Below are 18,894 nucleotides of genomic sequence, written 5' to 3' on the forward strand. Positions count from 1 at the left end.
GAAAGCGAAGGTTTCTCTCCAGAGAAAATCTGACATACATTTTATACACACAAGTATTTTCAAACCATTTCAGTGGTTTTACAAAACCTATCAAAATCTGTCCATGGCCCTAAGCTAAGAATCCCTACTCTAAAAAATGACATTAAGGATATAAATTCATGATTCTTAAAAAGCCAGCAACCCAGTGGGAAAGCTTAAAACCAGATATTCCTTAGTTCATCGATATAATTTAGACATAACAGGATCAAGATTAACTAATGTTAAGTGAAAAGCAAATTAAATAACAAATATGGCAGAGGGACCTTTAAAATATTCTCTTGCATTTCCGAGTGCTTAAAAATAGAGCGCATTGCCCTAGCTCAGTGGTCGGCAAACTCATTAGTCAACAGAGCGGCAAACCGTGGCTCGCGAACCGCATGTGGCTTACGAGCCGCGGTTTGCCGACCACTGCCCTAGCTGGTTTGGCTCAATGGATAGAGCATCAGCCTGCAGACTGAAGGGTCCCAGGTTCAATTCCAGTCAAGGGCACATGCCAGGGTTATGGGCTCGATCCCCAGTGGGGGGCATGCAGGAGGCAGCCGATCAATGATTCTCTCTGATCATTGATGTTTCAGTTTCTCTCTCCCTCTCCCTTCCTCTCTAAAATCAATAAAAATTTATTTAAAAATAAAAAGAGAGAGTGGATTAAAGAATGTCAGGAAGAAACACACCTGGAGCGCAGATTTCCTCACGTTGATCTTCTCATCCCGGATTCTCTTTCTCAGCATGGCCATGACACACCTTTCTGCTGAGGAAATGCCTGTCATTAGAGTCTGAGAAAGACTATACAGATCTGACATCTCACACGCAATACCGACAAATTCTAAAAAACTGACAAATTCATGTAAAAAAAAGGGCACAAATTCTGGAATATTAAAAACTCAGTTTTAAATCCTGGCTCCTATACCTAAAATTTTAAATAAATTATCTAGACCTTCTATTTGTTTAACTACAAGTAGAAGTATCTAAACCATGAGTTTTTAAAAGACTAAATAAAATAATATTACTAAATACCTGCAGCTTTAAAACTTTTCAAGCACAGGCCAATTTGTACTATTAAAAATTACTGAAGATTCCTAAGAGCTTTTTTTAATGTGAATTTAAAAATTAGACATGCTGCCGAAACCGGTTTGGTTCAGTGGATAGAGCGTCGGCCTGCGGACTGAAGGGTTCCGGGTTCGATTCCGGTCAAGGGCATGTACCTTGGTTGTGGGCACATCCCCAGTGGGAGGTGTGCAGGAGGCAGCTGATCGATGTTTCTAGTTCTCTATCCCTCTCCCTTCCTCTCTGTAAAATATCAATAAAATATATTTAAAAAAAAAATAATAAAAAATAAATAAAAATTAGACATGCCACTATGAAGAGTATACATTTAAGATAAAAAATAACTATACTGCAAAAAAAAAAAAACCACACAAAAACTAAAAAGAATGGCACTGTTTTTGCAAATTATTTTAATGTCTGACTTAATAAGAAGAGAGCTGATTCTCATCTCTCCTGCCTGCAACCTGTCACTTTCATGTTATGGGATCTCCGGAAAACCTCAACTTACACTTGTGGGAAAATTAGAGAGCAGAGGCGAACGATGTCTTGATATTATTATGAAAGCAGTATTAACTTCAAGGATATGTTGAAGTAGACTGAGAGACTCAAACACATTTTGAGAACTGCTGATCCCCAAGAAAACAAATAAAAAATGAACTAGAGAATGGAAAACAATAGAGGAAATACATGAAATTAAAAAGTTCCTTGAAAAAGGTAACAAGATCAATAAACTTTTAGACAGACTAAGAAAATAAGAGAGAAAATTCAGATAGGTAAAATCAGGAACGAACAAGGGAAGATTATTACCTACTTTGCAATAATAAAAAAATTGTAAAAGAATACTATGAACAATTTTACGTTAACAAATTAAGTAACCCAGGTGAAATGGACAAATTTCTACAATGATATAAAGTATGGAAACTGACTCAAGAAGAAATAGTCTGAATACACCCACAACAGTACAGACATTGAATTAATAAAAAAACTTCCCACATGTGCACAAAAGTCCAGGCATTACTGAAGAATCCTACCAAATGTGGAAACAAAAATTAACACCAATTTATATACACACAGATCTGCCTCTCCCATTGCTCCTTAAGAAATGAAACTTTATTTTATTAAGGTCTGTATCTACAATGCCCAGCACAGACAGAAGGGACCATATAAAAGTTTTTAAAATAAACAAGTAAATCTAATTATATAATTAATCCTTTACACACATTCCCTCTCTTTTTCTCTCTCATCTATTTATCCATCTTTTAAAATCACTTCGCTAAACCTTATTTCTATAGACTCCGACAACAGCCCCCTGTGAAAGGTAGGGAAGGGTTAGGACTTCCATGTCTTAGGTCCGGGGTCGGCAAACTCAGTCAACAGAGCCAAGTATCAACAGTACAACGACTGAAATTTCTTTTGAGAGCCAAATTTTTTAAACTTAAACTTCTTCTAATGCCACTTCTTCCAAATAGACTCGCCCAGGCTGTGGTATTTTGTGGAAGAGCCACACTCAAGGGGCCAAAGAGCCACATGTGGCTCGCGAGCCGCAGTTTGCTGACCATGGTCTTAGGTCATTCAGCTACTTAGTAACAAAACTGTACAAGAATTCAGACTGCTTCTCATTTCTAATAGTGGTAAGTGTTTTCTCCACTATTTTATGATGTCATATTACAGATGAAAAAGGAGCCCAAGACCTCACAGGCAGACAGCCACAGAATCTGAGCAGGCTCCAGGTCTACCCACTGCCTAGTACAGGTTTGTTTTTCCCCTGAATCACATTGAGACTTAAACCATCCCAGATTCAGTAAGGCAGTGAAAGTCATCAGGCACCACTTATGTTCAGAATCTTGTGTTGGAGTCCACGGAGGACCCCATAATCACTCCATACGATATGGAGGACCCACTGAAAAATGGCTCATTCTGTTGGTGAAGGGAAATTATAATATAAATTCGGAATTGTCTTTTACAGTGGAAGCTTGGACTCACAGTTGCCTACTATGCATTAAAAGTAACCTCTGGGATGGCTGAGTCAAGATGACATGGTAGACAAAGTAACAAGGAACGAAAAACGGGAACAAGACTGGGTCCCACAATATTGTTCATCTATTCCCTTTTTTGTGACGACTTTTCTCCAAACACACATTTAATCTCTACTGCACTTTCCCTAGTAACTGGTCCTTTCTTGGTCAGTAATTCCAACAGTTCTTAAGAGTTGATTTTAATAAGAAAATAAAATACCTGCTAATATTCTCTTCAGAGTTAAAGAAATACTGGTGTTCAGTACATGTAAGTGGAATGTAGCTTATTCTTTATCTTAGAATTAAATATAGTCTAGTGCAAGGACATCAAGTAAAGATATAATAAAACAGAAATTATTCCACTTTCAAGAAAAAGAGATGCTCCGATTCTTAAGGTGAATAAATCAGAAAAAAAATCCAAGGTTTTTAGACTCTACTTATAGTTATTATACATTTGATTGTGATAAAATCTGACATACCCCTAGATCCAATTGTTTCACCACTGCTGTCTGTATTGATCACCCCTGAGTCTCCAGGGTTCAGTGTCTGCTTCTGACAGGAAAAAGCTTAAAAATAATAAATTAGAAACAGGGCTCAGTCATTAACATAAAAATTTATTACACCTTTTAATAGCACAAGCATGGCATATTACACATTTAAGTTATCACATCATTACTGAAGTGAATCTCAGTTTCTTTGATGAAGGAAAGAAGTGCAATATGAAAATAGAAAAATATGGAGATGAAAAACACATTTCAAATATCCAGCTAGTCCTTTAAATAAAAAGACAATTATTCAATATTTGAAAACATATTGACCCATTACCTGATGAATTTCTCAGGAAAGTACCAGGATGGCTCTCTATTCCTAAAATTGTAGGACCTAAAAATAAGCAGAGAGATTAGAGGGGAAAAGCCAGAGTATCATGAACCCTAAGTAAATATTCACAGAGGAATCAAAATAAAAATAATTAGGCCTGAACAGAAGGCCGATTCTAAACTGCTAACAATTAATAACGTTCTCCTTGGGAACGCATTTTAAAGGGATATTAGGCCCCATACAGCCAATACCCAACAATGCATAGCGACAGTGAAGGCAGCCACCAGTCTCACCTCTGAAATAGGCCTTTCAGATGCCTCAGGCCTGTCTAAAAAGTTATTAAACAATACAATATACTGAGATACGTTTGTAAGAATGAAAGTATATTAAGAGTAAAGACAACTATTTTTGCCACAACAAAGAATGATTCCCCTAAAGTCCAATTTTTTTTCTTTATTGATTAAGGTATTACATATGTGTCCTTATCTCCCCTTTCCCCCCCGCACCCCCCTCACTCATGTCCTCACCCCCCTGGTGTCTGTGTAATTGCTTAAGCTTATATGCATGCATACAAGTCCTTTGGTTGAAGTCCAATTTTTTGACAAGCGTAAGACCAATTCCATGTCACTTACTGTTAATCAGAAATTCCAGTATGCTCTCCGATGTGCTGTTAGCAGACAACTCCAGGCAATGTGCGAAACTGGACAAGGCCTTGCTGCGGACAGTTGGTGCCTTGTCTAAACAGCGGTCAAACATTATGTCCTGCACCAAGAACTTATGCTTTAAGAACTTCTGATGCTCCAAGGACAGTGTGTGATCCCCCTCTCTTTCCGGCAGTTCCAACAGAGCCAAGGCAACATCAAGAGTAAAAACCCGGTGTGGGATCTGGTAGAGCAAAATCATAAGAATCTCCATCACACAGTCATGAAAACCGAAGGATCCCGTGTGCATTCAGATCTGGCTGTCATTAGAAGGCTGCAGAACCAGGAACCAAGATTTTATTGCAGATGTATTCCCTTACCTTGGAGCTTCGTGAATATCTGTAAAGCCAGGCAATAAATGTAGCATATTCCCCGCAAGGAAGTTTGCTGAGCAGCTGTACCAGGGACTGAGCTGCATAGGTCCGATACTCCGATTTATCTACCACCTGGAACACAAATGTTGAGAAGCTGCTCACCTGGCAACTGAAACATGCTGTGATACAAGTGGAAAGTTAGTGGGTGTAACTGTGACTAGTTTGGGGATCGTTAAGTGTTACAGAAATGACCAACACATTTTAGGTTTCAGACCCCTTTAAAAACTAACCTCTAAGAAATCTGTAGGTCCTCTCCTCAAAAATACAAATTTAACACATGATTGCAAGGAGTTTATGAACCCCTAGAATCCATCAAGTTTAAGTTAAGAATCATTTCTCCGAACAGTTATAAAAACTTACGAGATAATCATAGAAATGTGGACGTTTAACTGGATACTTGGTGGCTTTAAAGTATTACTGTGTATTTTGTGATTATGTTCTTAAAGAGTGCTTATTCTTTAGAGATACACAGAAATATTTATATGTAAAAGAATACGAAGGAATTTGTTTTAAAAAATCCAGTGTGCGGGAGTAATATCTTTTTGGGGTACAAGTGACACAAAATTGTTGAAGATGGGTGCTCATCATCCTAGTCCCTTCATTTCTTTATACATTTGAAAACTTCCAAAATTAAAAGGTTTTTTTTATTCCCAAAAGGCCACTGTCTGGGAGAACAGCTAGTGAATATATTAAGTAAAACTATGTTTAGTAATGACACAGACTCATTACCAAGCACACAAACACACATATTTAACTTCATACATAGTAAATATTTAACAATTATTCTTATTATTACGAAAGCAACTGGTACCTTGGCACAGATGTGCTGGAGTAAGATACGAAGAACTGGGAATATACTTTCCTTTAGTTCATCCACAAGTGAGCTATGAAAAAAAAAGCACATCCTCAGTTTACAATATACCTATAATTACAATGAAACAGTCATTTTCCCTGACTCTTCCAAAACCCACTAATCCTATGTGTTAGAAATCCTCAATAGTAAAAACAATCTGCTTGGTTCGGTGAATAAAGAGTAAAGACATGCCCTAGCCGGTTTGGCTCAGTGGATAGAGCGTCGGCCTGCGGACTGAAAGGTCCCAGGTTCGATTCCGGTCAAGGGCATGTTACCTTGGTTGCGGGCACATCCCCAGTGGGAGGTGTGCAGGAGGCAGCTGATCGATGTTTCTCTCTCATCCATGTTTCTAACTCTCTATCCCTCTCCCTTCCTCACTGTAAAAAAAAAAAAATCAATAAAATATATTTAAAAAAGAAAAAAAGAGTAAAGACATGAAGTGCCGTAGCAGAACCCCACGCCCTCCTCTCAGGCATGGCTGTGGAGAGTTGCTGCCAAGCAGACAGCGGCAGCCAGGGAGGACCAAATGTGCAGTCTCCACAGGACTAATTGCACTACTTAGTACATTTCCTGTTAAGATTGGAAAAGACATCCTTTTGGGGTAAATAGACTAAGACACAGTACCACCTCATGGTAGCTCATTGAAATGCAACTGCTTCAGTGCATTTGTAATAGTACCTCTCCAAACTTTAATCCAAGAAGAAATTACTATAATGCCCAGATTGGACCCATTTTTAGGGTGAAGTTTATTTGTACCGTTATATGGATACTACTGCCTCATGAGCTCTGACAGAAAAGCCAATGTGAGGGTTTCCACTTACAACATTTTATTTATTTAATGACAGTCTATATCTGGATTCCACCATCCTCAAATCGTTAAGTACATTATGTACCGTAAATGTACACACTCTCAGGTGCATACTGGCCATTTTTTTTCCACCACCAAATATTCAATATGGGAGGGGGTTAAAAACCCAATGATGGCAAATAGGTCTTTCCCAATAATGCTGAAACATGAAACGTTTTAGGTGAAGCTAAGTGGCTCGTGAGGGAAAAATTAGTCTATCGATTATTGTTACAGAAGTAAAAACCAACTAACTCCTTTAATCAAGAAAGTGTTTTCTGTAGGGGGAGGGAATAGAAAAGTGAAAAGAAACAAGGAAAGTGGCAAGGAACAAAAGGGAAGAGGCCTGGAGAAGTGAGAAACAGAAAAAGAACAGGAGGCGGCCGACTTGCAGGAGTGGTCAATTCGGAAGCAGACGATGGAGAGCAGAGGAGAAGCCACTGTCATAACCCAGAGGCTGATCTCACAGCTGGAGACAATCAAGCTGGGGGCTGGTGCTGGCTGGTGAACTAGATTCCTTATCCCTTCAACAAGGCCCCAAGGTGGAGGTCACCACAGTGACCCCGACCACATGAACTAGGTGAGCTACAAGGTGCTTTATTTTGGTCCCCCAAACCATAAACAGGCCAGAAATTGATGGGTTCCCATAGGTGTCAGAAATCTTGGTTTTAGTACAGGGCCCAGAAGATGAAGGGAACATGATAAAGAGGAGAGAGTAACAATCCAAGCTGTGTGCGTCACCTGATAAAATGGACTGCCTGGTTTCTGCTGCTGATGGCTGATGAAGTTATAGCAAGGGGGGCATGATGGGACCCTTCACCCACTTCTAACATTAATATCACATTTAGCATTTGATGGAAAACACAGCTGATGACCTAGAAGGGAAAAGAAAATTCAATTTAAGGCATAACAGAGAATCCTTGAAGATCACAGGCAACAATTTGCAGCGTCTAAAGATTAGTCAAGTTGACAGGGTTTTGGGCTGACCATTAGGAATGTATTTCTTAAATAATTACCAATAAACGTACAATGGAAACTGTGAGAACACGGCTTGCAGATAATGATAGGAATATCATCTAGTTTCTCTCTGCATGCTCTCTTTCCAGATGGCAAAGGATGCTGCCGCTGATCCCGTTATAGCAAGGAGGGAAAAGGAATGATAATTCACACTCATGTTTTACCTGAAGTTTACAAAGGATCTTCCCATGTATCATCTCATATAATTTACTCAGATAATTCATTCATTCCTCCAGTAAATAAAACATTTACTAAAAACCTAATTATGTACCGGGTATTGCATTAAGCACATTCATGTATATCACTAGATTTTACCACATTTAACCTTAAACCTCACAACAACTCCATGAGGTAAGCAAGGCATTTCCATTTTACATATAATTATTGTTTATAGTTTATAATAATAAAACAGACTCCAAAGGCAAGCTGTCCAAAGTCAATTAATTAAAGGCCTGGCTCAAACCAAAGTTTCCCAACATCAAGTCAGTACTTCCATAGTTAAAAATCACTGCATCGCCCTAACCGGTTTGGCTCAGTGGATAGAGCGTCAGCCTGTGGACTCAAGGGTCCCAGGTTCGATTCCGGTCAAGGGCATGTACCTTCGTTGTGGGCACATCCCCAGTAGGGGGTGTGCAGGAGGCAGCTGGTCGATGTTTCTTTCTCATTGATGTTTCTAACTCTCTATCCCTCTCCCTTCCTCTCTGTAAAAAAAATCAATAAAATATATTAAAAAAAAAAAAAAAAGATCACTGCATCTTTAGAGACACTGTGGACCTAAAAGAATAGATTTTTCCATCCATTCTATTTTTTAAATGTTAAAAAGGGCATGGAAATGAAAAGTATTACTGTGAATTCTATCACATCTATATTTCAAGCACATAGAAATAATAAATTATACTTCCTATTATACAGAAGATATATAGTAAGGTCATGAAAATAGCCTGGTAAGTTGAAATGCCATTACATCAAATGCTTCTAATGTTTTTCCATTACGTGATTTGCATGCTTCAATTTAACCAATAACTAACTTAGATCCTTGTCTCTTTTACCTTCTCTCCTCCATGAATTGGGGAGCATAGCAAATACAATCCATGATAGGCCAGTTCTGGTATGAACTTCGCTTGGTTAAGGTTGCTAAAGAAAAAAAGAGCAAAGATTAGCTAATGGGTATGATTTTACTTAAAATATTGCCCTATTTAATAAGCCATATTTAAATGAATAAATTTTACCTATGTGCCACTTAGAATAAAATGACATTCATACTTCAGCTAGAGCAAAAGTTATTATACTGTTTAAATTTTAACGCTGGGAGATTGAATGGCTCACCTGGCTTGTGTAACATGAAATTCATGAAGAACTGGCTCAAAATTAGTTAATGCCACAAAGACCTAGAAAACAGATACCAAGAAGCAGCCTGATTTTTCTTACTTGTTAAGTATTTCCCTCATCTGTGCCCTCTGAGATTGCCCCAAGTTTCTTGGAATTTTCACTTACCTCGATACAATTCTGTACACACTGTGGCTTTTCTTTCAGGGAAAACTTGGACAGAAGCCTTAAAAAATTCTTTAAAAGATGAAAGATGGCTTTTCGAATTTGACAAAGGTCCCAGGCAGAAAAACTAATGTCTTCTTCATCTTCTTGTTCTTCTACAATTTCATCCATCTAGATGATGAAGAAATATATAAAATATATTTCTGACTGTAAAATAAGGCCTAACACTTTTCCCATGGTTTTCAGTTTACTCAAATCAAATCCCGTGAAACGCCAGGGGGTTGCTGAGTTGCTGAGGTGACCCTGACTGCTCTAGGTCTCCAGGCTCACAATGGTAAATCACTGGATTTAGATGAGGGCTACAATACTTTCTAGCTCTATATTTCTGTGTCAATGAGGATTCTTATGTGTCTTAGAAGTTTTCATTTTCACATCCATGAACCTCTACCATCCTACCTAATCATACAAGAATTTGGAATTAATGCCATTCTTCTACATTCTTATGGATCTGAGTCCTCAGGATACTTCAACCACCGTTTCTAATGACAATGAGATAATGTGGCAAATATACCTGTTAGCAAGTTGTCAAGCACACCTGGGTACAAGGCTGAGGAGAGATGATAGGGAGGTCTGAAAGCTGGCCAAATAGAAATGACCTTGGTCCTATTGGAGAGCTGATGATACTTTAGGACCGTGTGATTATAATCATTATGCCTGAAACCATATTTTAATATAAGTTAATTCTTAAATCACGTGTTGGTGAAGATATGCTTTATTATTCCTCTTACTTCTTACCTCAATATCCTCTTTCCTGGGTGGCTTTCCTCTCTTTCTATGCCCTCTTGGATTAGCCTGAGAGTTCTTAGGATGTTCTTTCCTTCTTTTCCGACTCAAGTTAGATTCCTGAGGCCAGCTCTTCTTTAGAATCTGTATACATTTGTCAAACATCACTGGGTGGAATATTTGATTGGCTACACTGCCTATTCATAAAGAATAAAGAGTAAGCAGGTTAGATTTAATTGTCTTCAAATATGTCTGTAACAACAGATAAAAATGTCAAAAGCAAAAACGGGATTTGCACTAACTTTGAGTAACAATGACACTTTTGCAAAAAAAAAAAAAAAGTACCATTCAACTTTAGCCATAGGTTAGCAAAAGTGCTGATCAGAGATAAATAACAAGATTTCTGTATTTGGCCAGGAGGGAGTAACTGGTTTTATTCCTGTCTTCCTAACTGTGAACAACTATAAAACTAGACCAAAAAAATGTTAAAATAATCATTTTAAGACATGGAGCAAGACACAGCATAGAAATAAGATAAGGGAAACAAATGAAGTAAACCCTAAAATTGCCCGTTTTTGTATTTTGAGGCAATTTCTGGACAGCAGCAGAAAAACGGTGAACCCAGGCACATCATTATGGTCTTACTAAGTGAGACTACAGAAATCAAGTCAGAAAGGCAGAGGTAGCTGGAATTTATGGGGAAGAATAATGGAGAAGAGGAAGCTACAGAGAAAAAGAGCTCCAGCAATCTGCAGAGGGCTGATTACAAGCTATGCATGCAGGGATAAAACTCCAAAAAGTGAGCAAACAACAATTTCTAAGGAGTCAGAAGAGGAATAATTTTCAGAGCTCACACAGGGCTGATACACATTTGAGCCTGGCCAGCACAATAGAGAGACCTTGTTAATCCCTGGGGCACTCAATAGAGACCTTGGAGAGCAACACACGTTGCAAACAGTTGAGGTTAATCCACCAATAACTGATATTAAAACATACATAAATACTATTATCCAATCACACACTAATTGAAGTCCTACTCTGCAGGGATTTTGCAGATGTAATTTCAGTCCCAAATCAGTAGACCTTAAGAGAGGGAAGCCCTCCTGAGAGGCTTGATCAAATCAATTGCGCTCTTTAAACCTGAGCGTGGAAGTCAGAGACAGACTGGAGATCAAAATGAGAGGAGGATTCAACCCGGGTAGAGTCTCCATTGCTGGAGGGGCCATGTGGCAAGAAAAGTGGGTGTCCTCCAGGAGCTGAGAGCTCCCTTGCTAACAGCCAGCAAGAAAGGGGTCCTTGCCCTAGCTGGTTTGGCAGAGTGGATAGAGCGTCGGCCTGCGGACTGAAGGGTCCCAGGTTCGATTCCGGTCAAGGGCATGTACCTTGGTTGCAGGCACATCCCCAGTGGGGGGTGTGCAGGAGGCAGCTGATCGATGTTTCTCTCTCATCGATGTTTCTAACGCTCTATCTCTCTCCCTTCCTCTCTGTAAAAAATCAATAAAATATATTTAAAAAAAAAAAAGGGGGGGGGGGGTCCTTGGTCCTACAATCATAAAGAAACAAGTTCTTCCAACAACTGAGTTTAGAAGAAGACACTGAGCCCCAGAGGAGCACCTGCTGGGGCTGACACCTCGATCTCAGACGGTGTGACCCCAGCAGAGAGTCCAGCCACATTGTGCCTGGACTTCTGACCTCAGAAACTGAGATAATAAAGTTATGTATGGCAAATGGCTCAGTTTGTGCTAATTTGTTACAAAGCAATAAAACTTAAAAAAAATGAAAAAAAAAAAATCAAAACAAGAAACCAATACAAATTAATGTTCAAGGCTTTATGTATCCTTTAATCAATTTTCCAATCGTAGAGAATAAATCCTTAACATTTATTGCCAATGCACTTATGTAAACCAGGACAAGGGGTAAAGCGGACCAATGCTGTGATTTTTCTTTATTATATAACCTTGGGGTTCTCCGGCTACACCCCGCTCTACGGTCAGCCCGCTTTTGCTCTGAGTTACAATAGGGAGGAGGAACTCCCTCACTGCGCACAGGAGGAACAGCCACCTAAGTGTCCTGACAATAAAGGAAGTGGAACAAGCTCTTAAACAGATTCCTATCCGGGCTTTCCTCGTCAAGCATTACTAGCTCGTCTTCTCATGCTTTCTTAGTTAGAATGGTTTAAGCCTGTTTTTCCACAGCACAACGGAGAGATATAACACAAAGATGCCCCACGGCAGTTTTTCTCAGTGTGGACAGGGAGTCGGGGGAAATAACAGAATTTTATACGAGGGCTGGGTGGAGTGGAGGCCCTGGAGCTTGGAAACATTCCCCCTCCAGCCTTGGCCCTGTCGGATTATTCCCATCAGGTTATCGACACAGCATAATATTGGTCAGAGCATCGTCCATTACACCCAAAAGTGGCAGATTTGATTCCTAGTCAGGGCACATGCCCAAGTTGTGGGTTTGATCCTCGGTTGGGGCGAGTACAAGAGACAATCAATCAATGTTTCTCTCGCACATCGATGTTTCTCTCTCTCTCTCCTTTCCTCTGTCTCAAATAAATAAATACATATTCTCATGTGTGGATTAAAATTAAAAAAAATTTTTTTTTTAAAGAGCTCAAAACAATGTAGAAAAACTTTAAATAACAAAAGATACGTCCTATCATGTCAAATTACGTACCTGGTACTTCCAGTAGCAGAAAATAAAGACCAGCGGCATGAAGGCCATATTCTCGATATTGCACATTGGCGTTTTTCTTATGGACTGTTTGAACAAAGTGATAGAATAAAGCCACCAGCGCACGGTGAGAAATATTGTTCTCAGAGAAGAAGGTCCAAAAGATCTGGGAGGAGGAGTAAATCACAAAAGCCAATAATTACAGAAATGTAAAAATCTCCTATTATTTGATTTTAATAACTACTTAGTGCCTTAAAAGAGGGGAATAGACCAGTCTGGCTCCTAATTATAAACATTTGCCATCTTCAAAGGACTAAAACAAAAATTTAAAAATGCATTATTCAAAATTACAAAGATAAATAAGTATATGAGATTTAAATAATTAAACTTAAAATTTTTTTTGCTAGGTTTGAAGCATATATATTTCTAAAATTATTACAGTTAAAAACGACACTGAGACTTTTCAGACAACCTATATTAGTGATTACTCAGACAAGATACCCCTTGTACCCAAATTCATCAATCATTCTAATTCATCAATGTACATTTAAATTGAAATAAATTGCTCTGATCTCCTCAGCTAGGAATTAGAACCATTGATGAATTTGGGTACATTTTGTTCTGGAACCTAGCCCTTCAGTTTTCTGAAAAGCAATCATTGAGCTAAATACTAACAAACACACTAGGTAGGACTCAATATTTAAAGGAACTCTCTGAAAAAAATAAAGGAACTCTGTTCCAATTGAACTCAATTAACTATTCCATTTATAATATCAAATTTTCATAAAGTTAAGGCATACTGAAATTGTTATTGCATTTTCCTTGGCCTTCATTTTATATTTGGTTTTAATCTGTCTCTGCGCCCCCGCCCCCTTGTTTTGGCCTATATTCTTTTCCTCTAATTTGTTGTTAGAAAAAGTCATGACTTGAAGCCCTGGCCGGGTAGCTCAGCTGATTAGGACTGCAGTGGTCGGCAAACAGCGGCTCGCGAGCCACATGCGGCTCTTTGGTCCCTTGAGTGTGGTTCTTCCACAAAATACCACGTTTTTAGCAAAGGCCAGCTTAGGAGTACCCTAATTAAGTTAATAACAATGTACCTACCTATATAGTTTAAGTTTAAAAAATTTGGCTCTCAAAAGAAATTTCAATCATTGTACTGTTGATATTTGGCTCTGTTGACTAATGAGTTTGCCGACCACTGGATTAGAGCATCGTCCTAGTACGACAAGGTTGTATGTTCAATCTCCGCTCAGGGCACTTATAAGAATCAACCAATGAATGTATAAATAAGTGGACCAACAAATCAATGTCTCTCTCCTCTCTCTCTCTCAATCTCCCGCACTTCTTTTCTCTTTCCAAAATCAGTAAATAAAAAGAAAAATTTTTTTTAAGTCATGACTTGAAAAAATATCACAAATACCTGAACCTTCTGGAAAAAAGCTATTAGGATAGTCCAGTAAATGATTCACATTCTTTATGCTACTCCTCTCATGTTCCTTATGAATTGTTCACTAAAAAGATGATGATAATGACTTTTAATATTCTACTCCTAATGGCTAAAGGTGGCTAGCTTGATTTTCCTTTCTTTCCTTTTTTAAAATTTTTACCTCTGTGGATCCATATTCTTCAGTAGCAAAGCGGAAAAGACTTTCATGGAGTTTTGTGAATGCATCCAATCCAGTCTCGATAATTTCTGCTTCTATGCTGGGATCCAAAGGCTCAGTCTCCGTGAAGTCCAGTTCCCAAACTGTTTCCACCCAGGCTGGTAGGAAAATGCAATTAAACCAGTAAGTGCTCTACAGCAAGTAAGAAATCATTTTTGGACTCCAGGTAGATTCAAGAAGAGAAAAGTTTATTAGGCACAACTCACATTTGATTATACAATCGTATAAGCATAATTAAAGGAGAGCAGAAAAAGTTAAGAAAATCTTTTATTTTATTATAACTGACATTTGGTTATTAGGTGGTTATCTTCTAAAAATATCAAGGAGAAAAACACTTTTTATATAAAACGGTTAGGGGGAATGAAACTTCAAAACACTTAATGATCCAGCTTTCCCATACATTCAGTCTGAAGAAGAAAGAAGTTAATCAAAGATGGCTCCAGATGTCCCTTTTTGAAAATCTTATAACTAAGTTAATAATAAGCCCAATAAAATTCTTTATTGGGCCCTTGGAGAATAATTAGCACGTTAAAAAAAAAAAAAAAAAAGACACAATTTCCCCAAGAAGTTTAAACTAGAGGAGGCAAGCCAGATCTACACTCAGAGAAATATTCAGTGATTTCAAAATACACTGACAGAGCCCAGCCGGTGTGGCTCAGTGGTTGTGCGCTGGAGGTTCTCAGTCAGGGCACATATCCATCCTTCCCCCTAGCCAGCCGTGGGCAAACTACGGCCCGCAGGCCGGATTCGGCCCGTTCAGCTGTTCTATCCGGCCCGCGGAGCCGAAAGAGCGGAGGGTTCTCTTGCTCTCCCCTCCGCTCCTTTACTTTGAATTTATATTAGTTCACACAAACACTCCATCCATGCTTTTGTTCTGGCCCTCCGGTCCAGTTTAAGAACCCATTGTGGCCCTCGAGTCAAAAAGTTTGCCCACCCCTACGCCTAGCCCCACCCCCCACCCCCAAAGACATGATTTGGAAAAGGCAAACAGGAGAAGGGAGCAAAAGGAACCATTACTCCAGGCCCCACCCTGGGTCCCTGAGTGGCAGGAGAGGTGGACTCTGCCTTTGTAACCTAACCTTTCTCTGATGATGTTGGGATAGAGAAGCCTTAAGTCCTCATGCACCAAGGCTGTGTCCCTGAGTTTGAGCGGAGTGCCTATTTCCTGCTGTGTTTGGAGGGGTGGGGGGCCTCCCTGTGTTGAATGGGAAGGGCCTAATCGTTTTTTTCTGCATTTTGGAGCATCTTTCCCAGCCTCTTTTAGCTTAACAAACATGTTTGAATAAAACCACCACTACAACAAAGCCAGGTGCTCCTTCAGATGAATATTCTTTAAATATTTGTTCGCACTGATTTAGAAAACTTGGGCAGGGTATGGATGAAGAATATCCAGAGATGGTGGGCCTCAACCTTTCTTTCACAGTTTTGACAGTATACTGTGCTCAACCGATAAGAAGCCTGCAGTTAACTAGATCCATCTTCCTTAGATACAATTTGCCCATCGTCTTTTGCACTTGAACTTGACCCTGAAGGAGGGAGTCTCACTCTACCTCAAGCAGCTTCCCACAGCACTGCTTCCAAAGATATAAAATGCACTGCCTGAAAGAAGACCTGAAAAATATAATGCGTCTCCTCTACATTCCCAGTCATGTTTTGATGCCCGTAGACTGCACCTGAGGCCTCTCACCTCTTATTCTGGCTTTGCTTGCAATAGTCCCCCACTCCCTTCTGTTTGTAACATCAAATTTAATCTGGACTGCAATATCACTAAACTGATGTCTAGTCCTCCTCCTAAAATCACCTGTATGACTTCAGCCACATCACTGCTAACATTTCTGAGCCTTTTTAACTCATCTATAAGATGTAGGTAACATTAAATACCGATCCATTTCCCAAGGAGAGTGTTTTATTGGATTCACCTGGGATGGGTTAGGACAGTGGTTGGCAAACCGTGGCTCGCGAGCCACATGCGGCTCTTTGGCCCCTTGAGTGTGGCTCTTCCACAAAATACCACGTGCGGGCGCGCACGTACAGTGCGATTGAAGGAGTACCCTAATTAAGTCAATAACAATGTACCTACCTATATAGTTTAAGTTTAAAAAATTTGGCTCAAAAGAAATTTCAATTGTTGTACTGTTGATATTTGGCTCTGTTGATTAATGAGTTTGCCGACCACTGGGTTAGGGTGAAGAAGAGTGGCAGAGAAGAGAGTTTTGAAAAGGGAAAAGAAACAGGCACTACTTAGTACCCTGATCCTAAAGCGTGCGAAATAAAAGCTTAAAGAGAAGAAAATTCTACCCACCCACTTCATTATGCCCGTGACTTAGGAAAGACTGCCGAGACTTGAGCAGCAGACCATGTCACGACCACGATGTTCCACAGACTTACCACATACCACAGTTAACATCTGTGGGAATGAAACAAATGCTACGTCAATGTTTAAGACGAGACAGAAAGAAATGTTGCAAATGCAGCAGCTTTGCTGTTGAGGAATAATACCAAGACGAGGAGTTGTCCCTTAGATCATCCCGAGAATGTATGGGAGATCCTGCTGCAGAAAAAGACACCATCTGCTCAGAGACAGGAGGTACTCAAAAAGCCTTAAAAAAACAAGTCACTGCCCCTGCTGTGGCCACAAAGCAAGTGCATACACGGCCCCTTTCTCCTATAGACTCATTCCCCATTTGCCCCAGATACTCATTTCCACCCCATCGTGACTTCTTCACGCCCTTCTTCCAGCCCTCTTTCATTAATTTTACCTGCATTTGCAAAGATAACAAGGGAAAGAAGCAGCCTGTGAAATGTAATGTTGCAAGTCCATAAAATCCTAGGAACAGACTGCACCGCACATTATTTCAAGTAGAAAAAACCAACAGTTGGTTGTCAATTCAAGAAAGTTTAAAAAATGGGGGGGAGCAGGCGGGGAGAGGTCAATGGGGGAAAAAAGGAGACATATGTAATACTTTCAACAATAAAGAATTTTTTAAAAAGTTAAAAAAAGACTCAAATTAATAATGTAGGTCTTGGGGTTGATACGGACAGAATACAGGACAACACAACTGAGAAGAAATCTTTCCACGGAACTGACTGTTTAACATGCTTTCATTAATTATTCACTCAGTCTCTCTCCTGACAACTACAGTCATCTTCCTAAAACTGTTCTTGTTATCTTTTCCTGCTTCTTTTCCTCTTATACATTTCTTCCACTTATTTTATACACATATTTTAAAATGCATTATTTATAAACTTGAGGCCTGGTGCACAAATTCATGCACAGGTGGGGTCCCTCGGCCTAGCCAGCGATCAGGCAGATGGGGGAGGGAGGAGTCAGGGACCCAGCAGGCCAGGGGGAGGGACCGAGGGAGGTTGGCTGTGGGAGCACACTGACCACCAGGGGGCAGCTCCTGCATTGAGTGTCTGCCCCTGTTGGTCAGTGCACGTCACCTAGCAACCAGTTGACAGGTGGTTCGGTAGCTTAGGCTTTTATATATATAGATGCACACCAGTATTTCTGACCTCATTTCTGGATCACAGCTAATAAGTCCCCATTAGAAAAGATCTGGTGACAGGAACAATAGTTGTTACTCTTTCATTATTATTATTTTTTTTACAGTGGATGAGTGTTAAGACAGGAACAGACATGTAAAATACTAGAAAGGATAATAGAAACTATTCCTGGGAGATGGGGAGGGGAAGAGGTGGGAAGGATGATTCTTCTTTATTTGGACCTAAACATGGACATTTACCAGGAAAAGAAAAGCAGAGAAGTGCATCCCAGGCAGAGAGAACTGCAGAGCAGCACACAAGGGGAAGAAAGCAGAACCTGATTGAAAATGAACAAAATAGCTACAGCGCAGATATTAAATGTGAAGCGTGAGTTATTAGTATTTTTTTCAGCATTACCGGGTACTAATCTTCACAAACCCCTAAGACTGTGGTGAAGAGTGAAGCCTCTCCTAAGGCAGGCCCAAGATTTGGCCATTTATTAAGGAAACAAGAGGAAACATGAAAGGTTGAAAGACCTGTCAGGTCACATCTGAGTCTTCCAAGGGGATCCTAGCGTCCTAGCGTGCAGATTTGCAGAATAAGAAGTGGAAGGCCGAGAAAACATGCAAAAGAACTAAACGATATCGGGCAACATAAGCTCTTTTTTTTTTTTTTTTTTTTTTGACGTAATTCTATTTTAGCTCTGTTCTAAACCCGGCTCGCCAAGAGTGCAGATCTGCAGGGCCCAGACCTTGCAGAGCCAAACGACCCACCTCCACCCCAGCCCAGGCCTAGGCTGAAGAGCATCACGGGCGCAGAATACCACCGCCCTGCCTCCCCGATTCTCGAGGCCTCGTCTCCTCACCTAGGCTGAGATCCACCGGGCACCAGGGCTGCAGGCCGCTCCCGAGGCCCGGCAGCGCCACCATGATCACCCGGAAACCCGCTCGCCGGCGCTGTGGTCAACTTTCAAAGCTCGCTCCCGCGCGCGCTCCGAGCCGCCCCTGCGGACCAGTCACAACACGTAGAACTTCCCACCGACCAATCATCGAGCCCCGTCGGTCTCACGACACTAGCCAATCAGCAGG

At 40.2% G+C, this 18,894-nt stretch overlaps 1 protein-coding gene across 3 annotated transcripts in view; it reads right to left on the reverse strand.

The window, feature by feature from the left end:
* NCAPD3 (non-SMC condensin II complex subunit D3) overlaps positions 1-18,812 on the reverse strand; it is a 42,178-nt gene extending 23,366 nt beyond the window's left edge. For 2 of the 3 annotated variants that reach the window (XM_080650041.1, XM_080650039.1), the window contains exons 1-14: positions 18,672-18,812; positions 14,264-14,418; positions 12,660-12,822; positions 9,993-10,177; positions 9,201-9,368; positions 9,033-9,094; positions 8,756-8,840; positions 7,431-7,564; positions 5,804-5,876; positions 4,939-5,064; positions 4,550-4,802; positions 3,924-3,980; positions 3,578-3,664; positions 711-787 (exon numbers count right to left, since the gene is read on the reverse strand). In XM_080650041.1, the coding sequence (XP_080506167.1) occupies positions 711-787; positions 3,578-3,664; positions 3,924-3,980; positions 4,550-4,802; positions 4,939-5,064; positions 5,804-5,876; positions 7,431-7,564; positions 8,756-8,840; positions 9,033-9,094; positions 9,201-9,368; positions 9,993-10,177; positions 12,660-12,822; positions 14,264-14,418; positions 18,672-18,735 (1,689 nt within the window). In that variant the 5' untranslated portion in view covers positions 18,736-18,812. The remainder of the gene's footprint in view (positions 1-710; positions 788-3,577; positions 3,665-3,923; positions 3,981-4,549; positions 4,803-4,938; positions 5,065-5,803; positions 5,877-7,430; positions 7,565-8,755; positions 8,841-9,032; positions 9,095-9,200; positions 9,369-9,992; positions 10,178-12,659; positions 12,823-14,263; positions 14,419-18,671) is intronic. The other variant, XM_080650040.1, reaches the window with a different exon arrangement.
* Positions 18,813-18,894: the final 82 nt, after the last annotated feature.

This window comes from Plecotus auritus (assembly GCF_963455305.1).
Source record: "Plecotus auritus genome assembly, chromosome: 13".
NCBI classification, from domain to species: Eukaryota; Metazoa; Chordata; class Mammalia; order Chiroptera; family Vespertilionidae; genus Plecotus; species Plecotus auritus.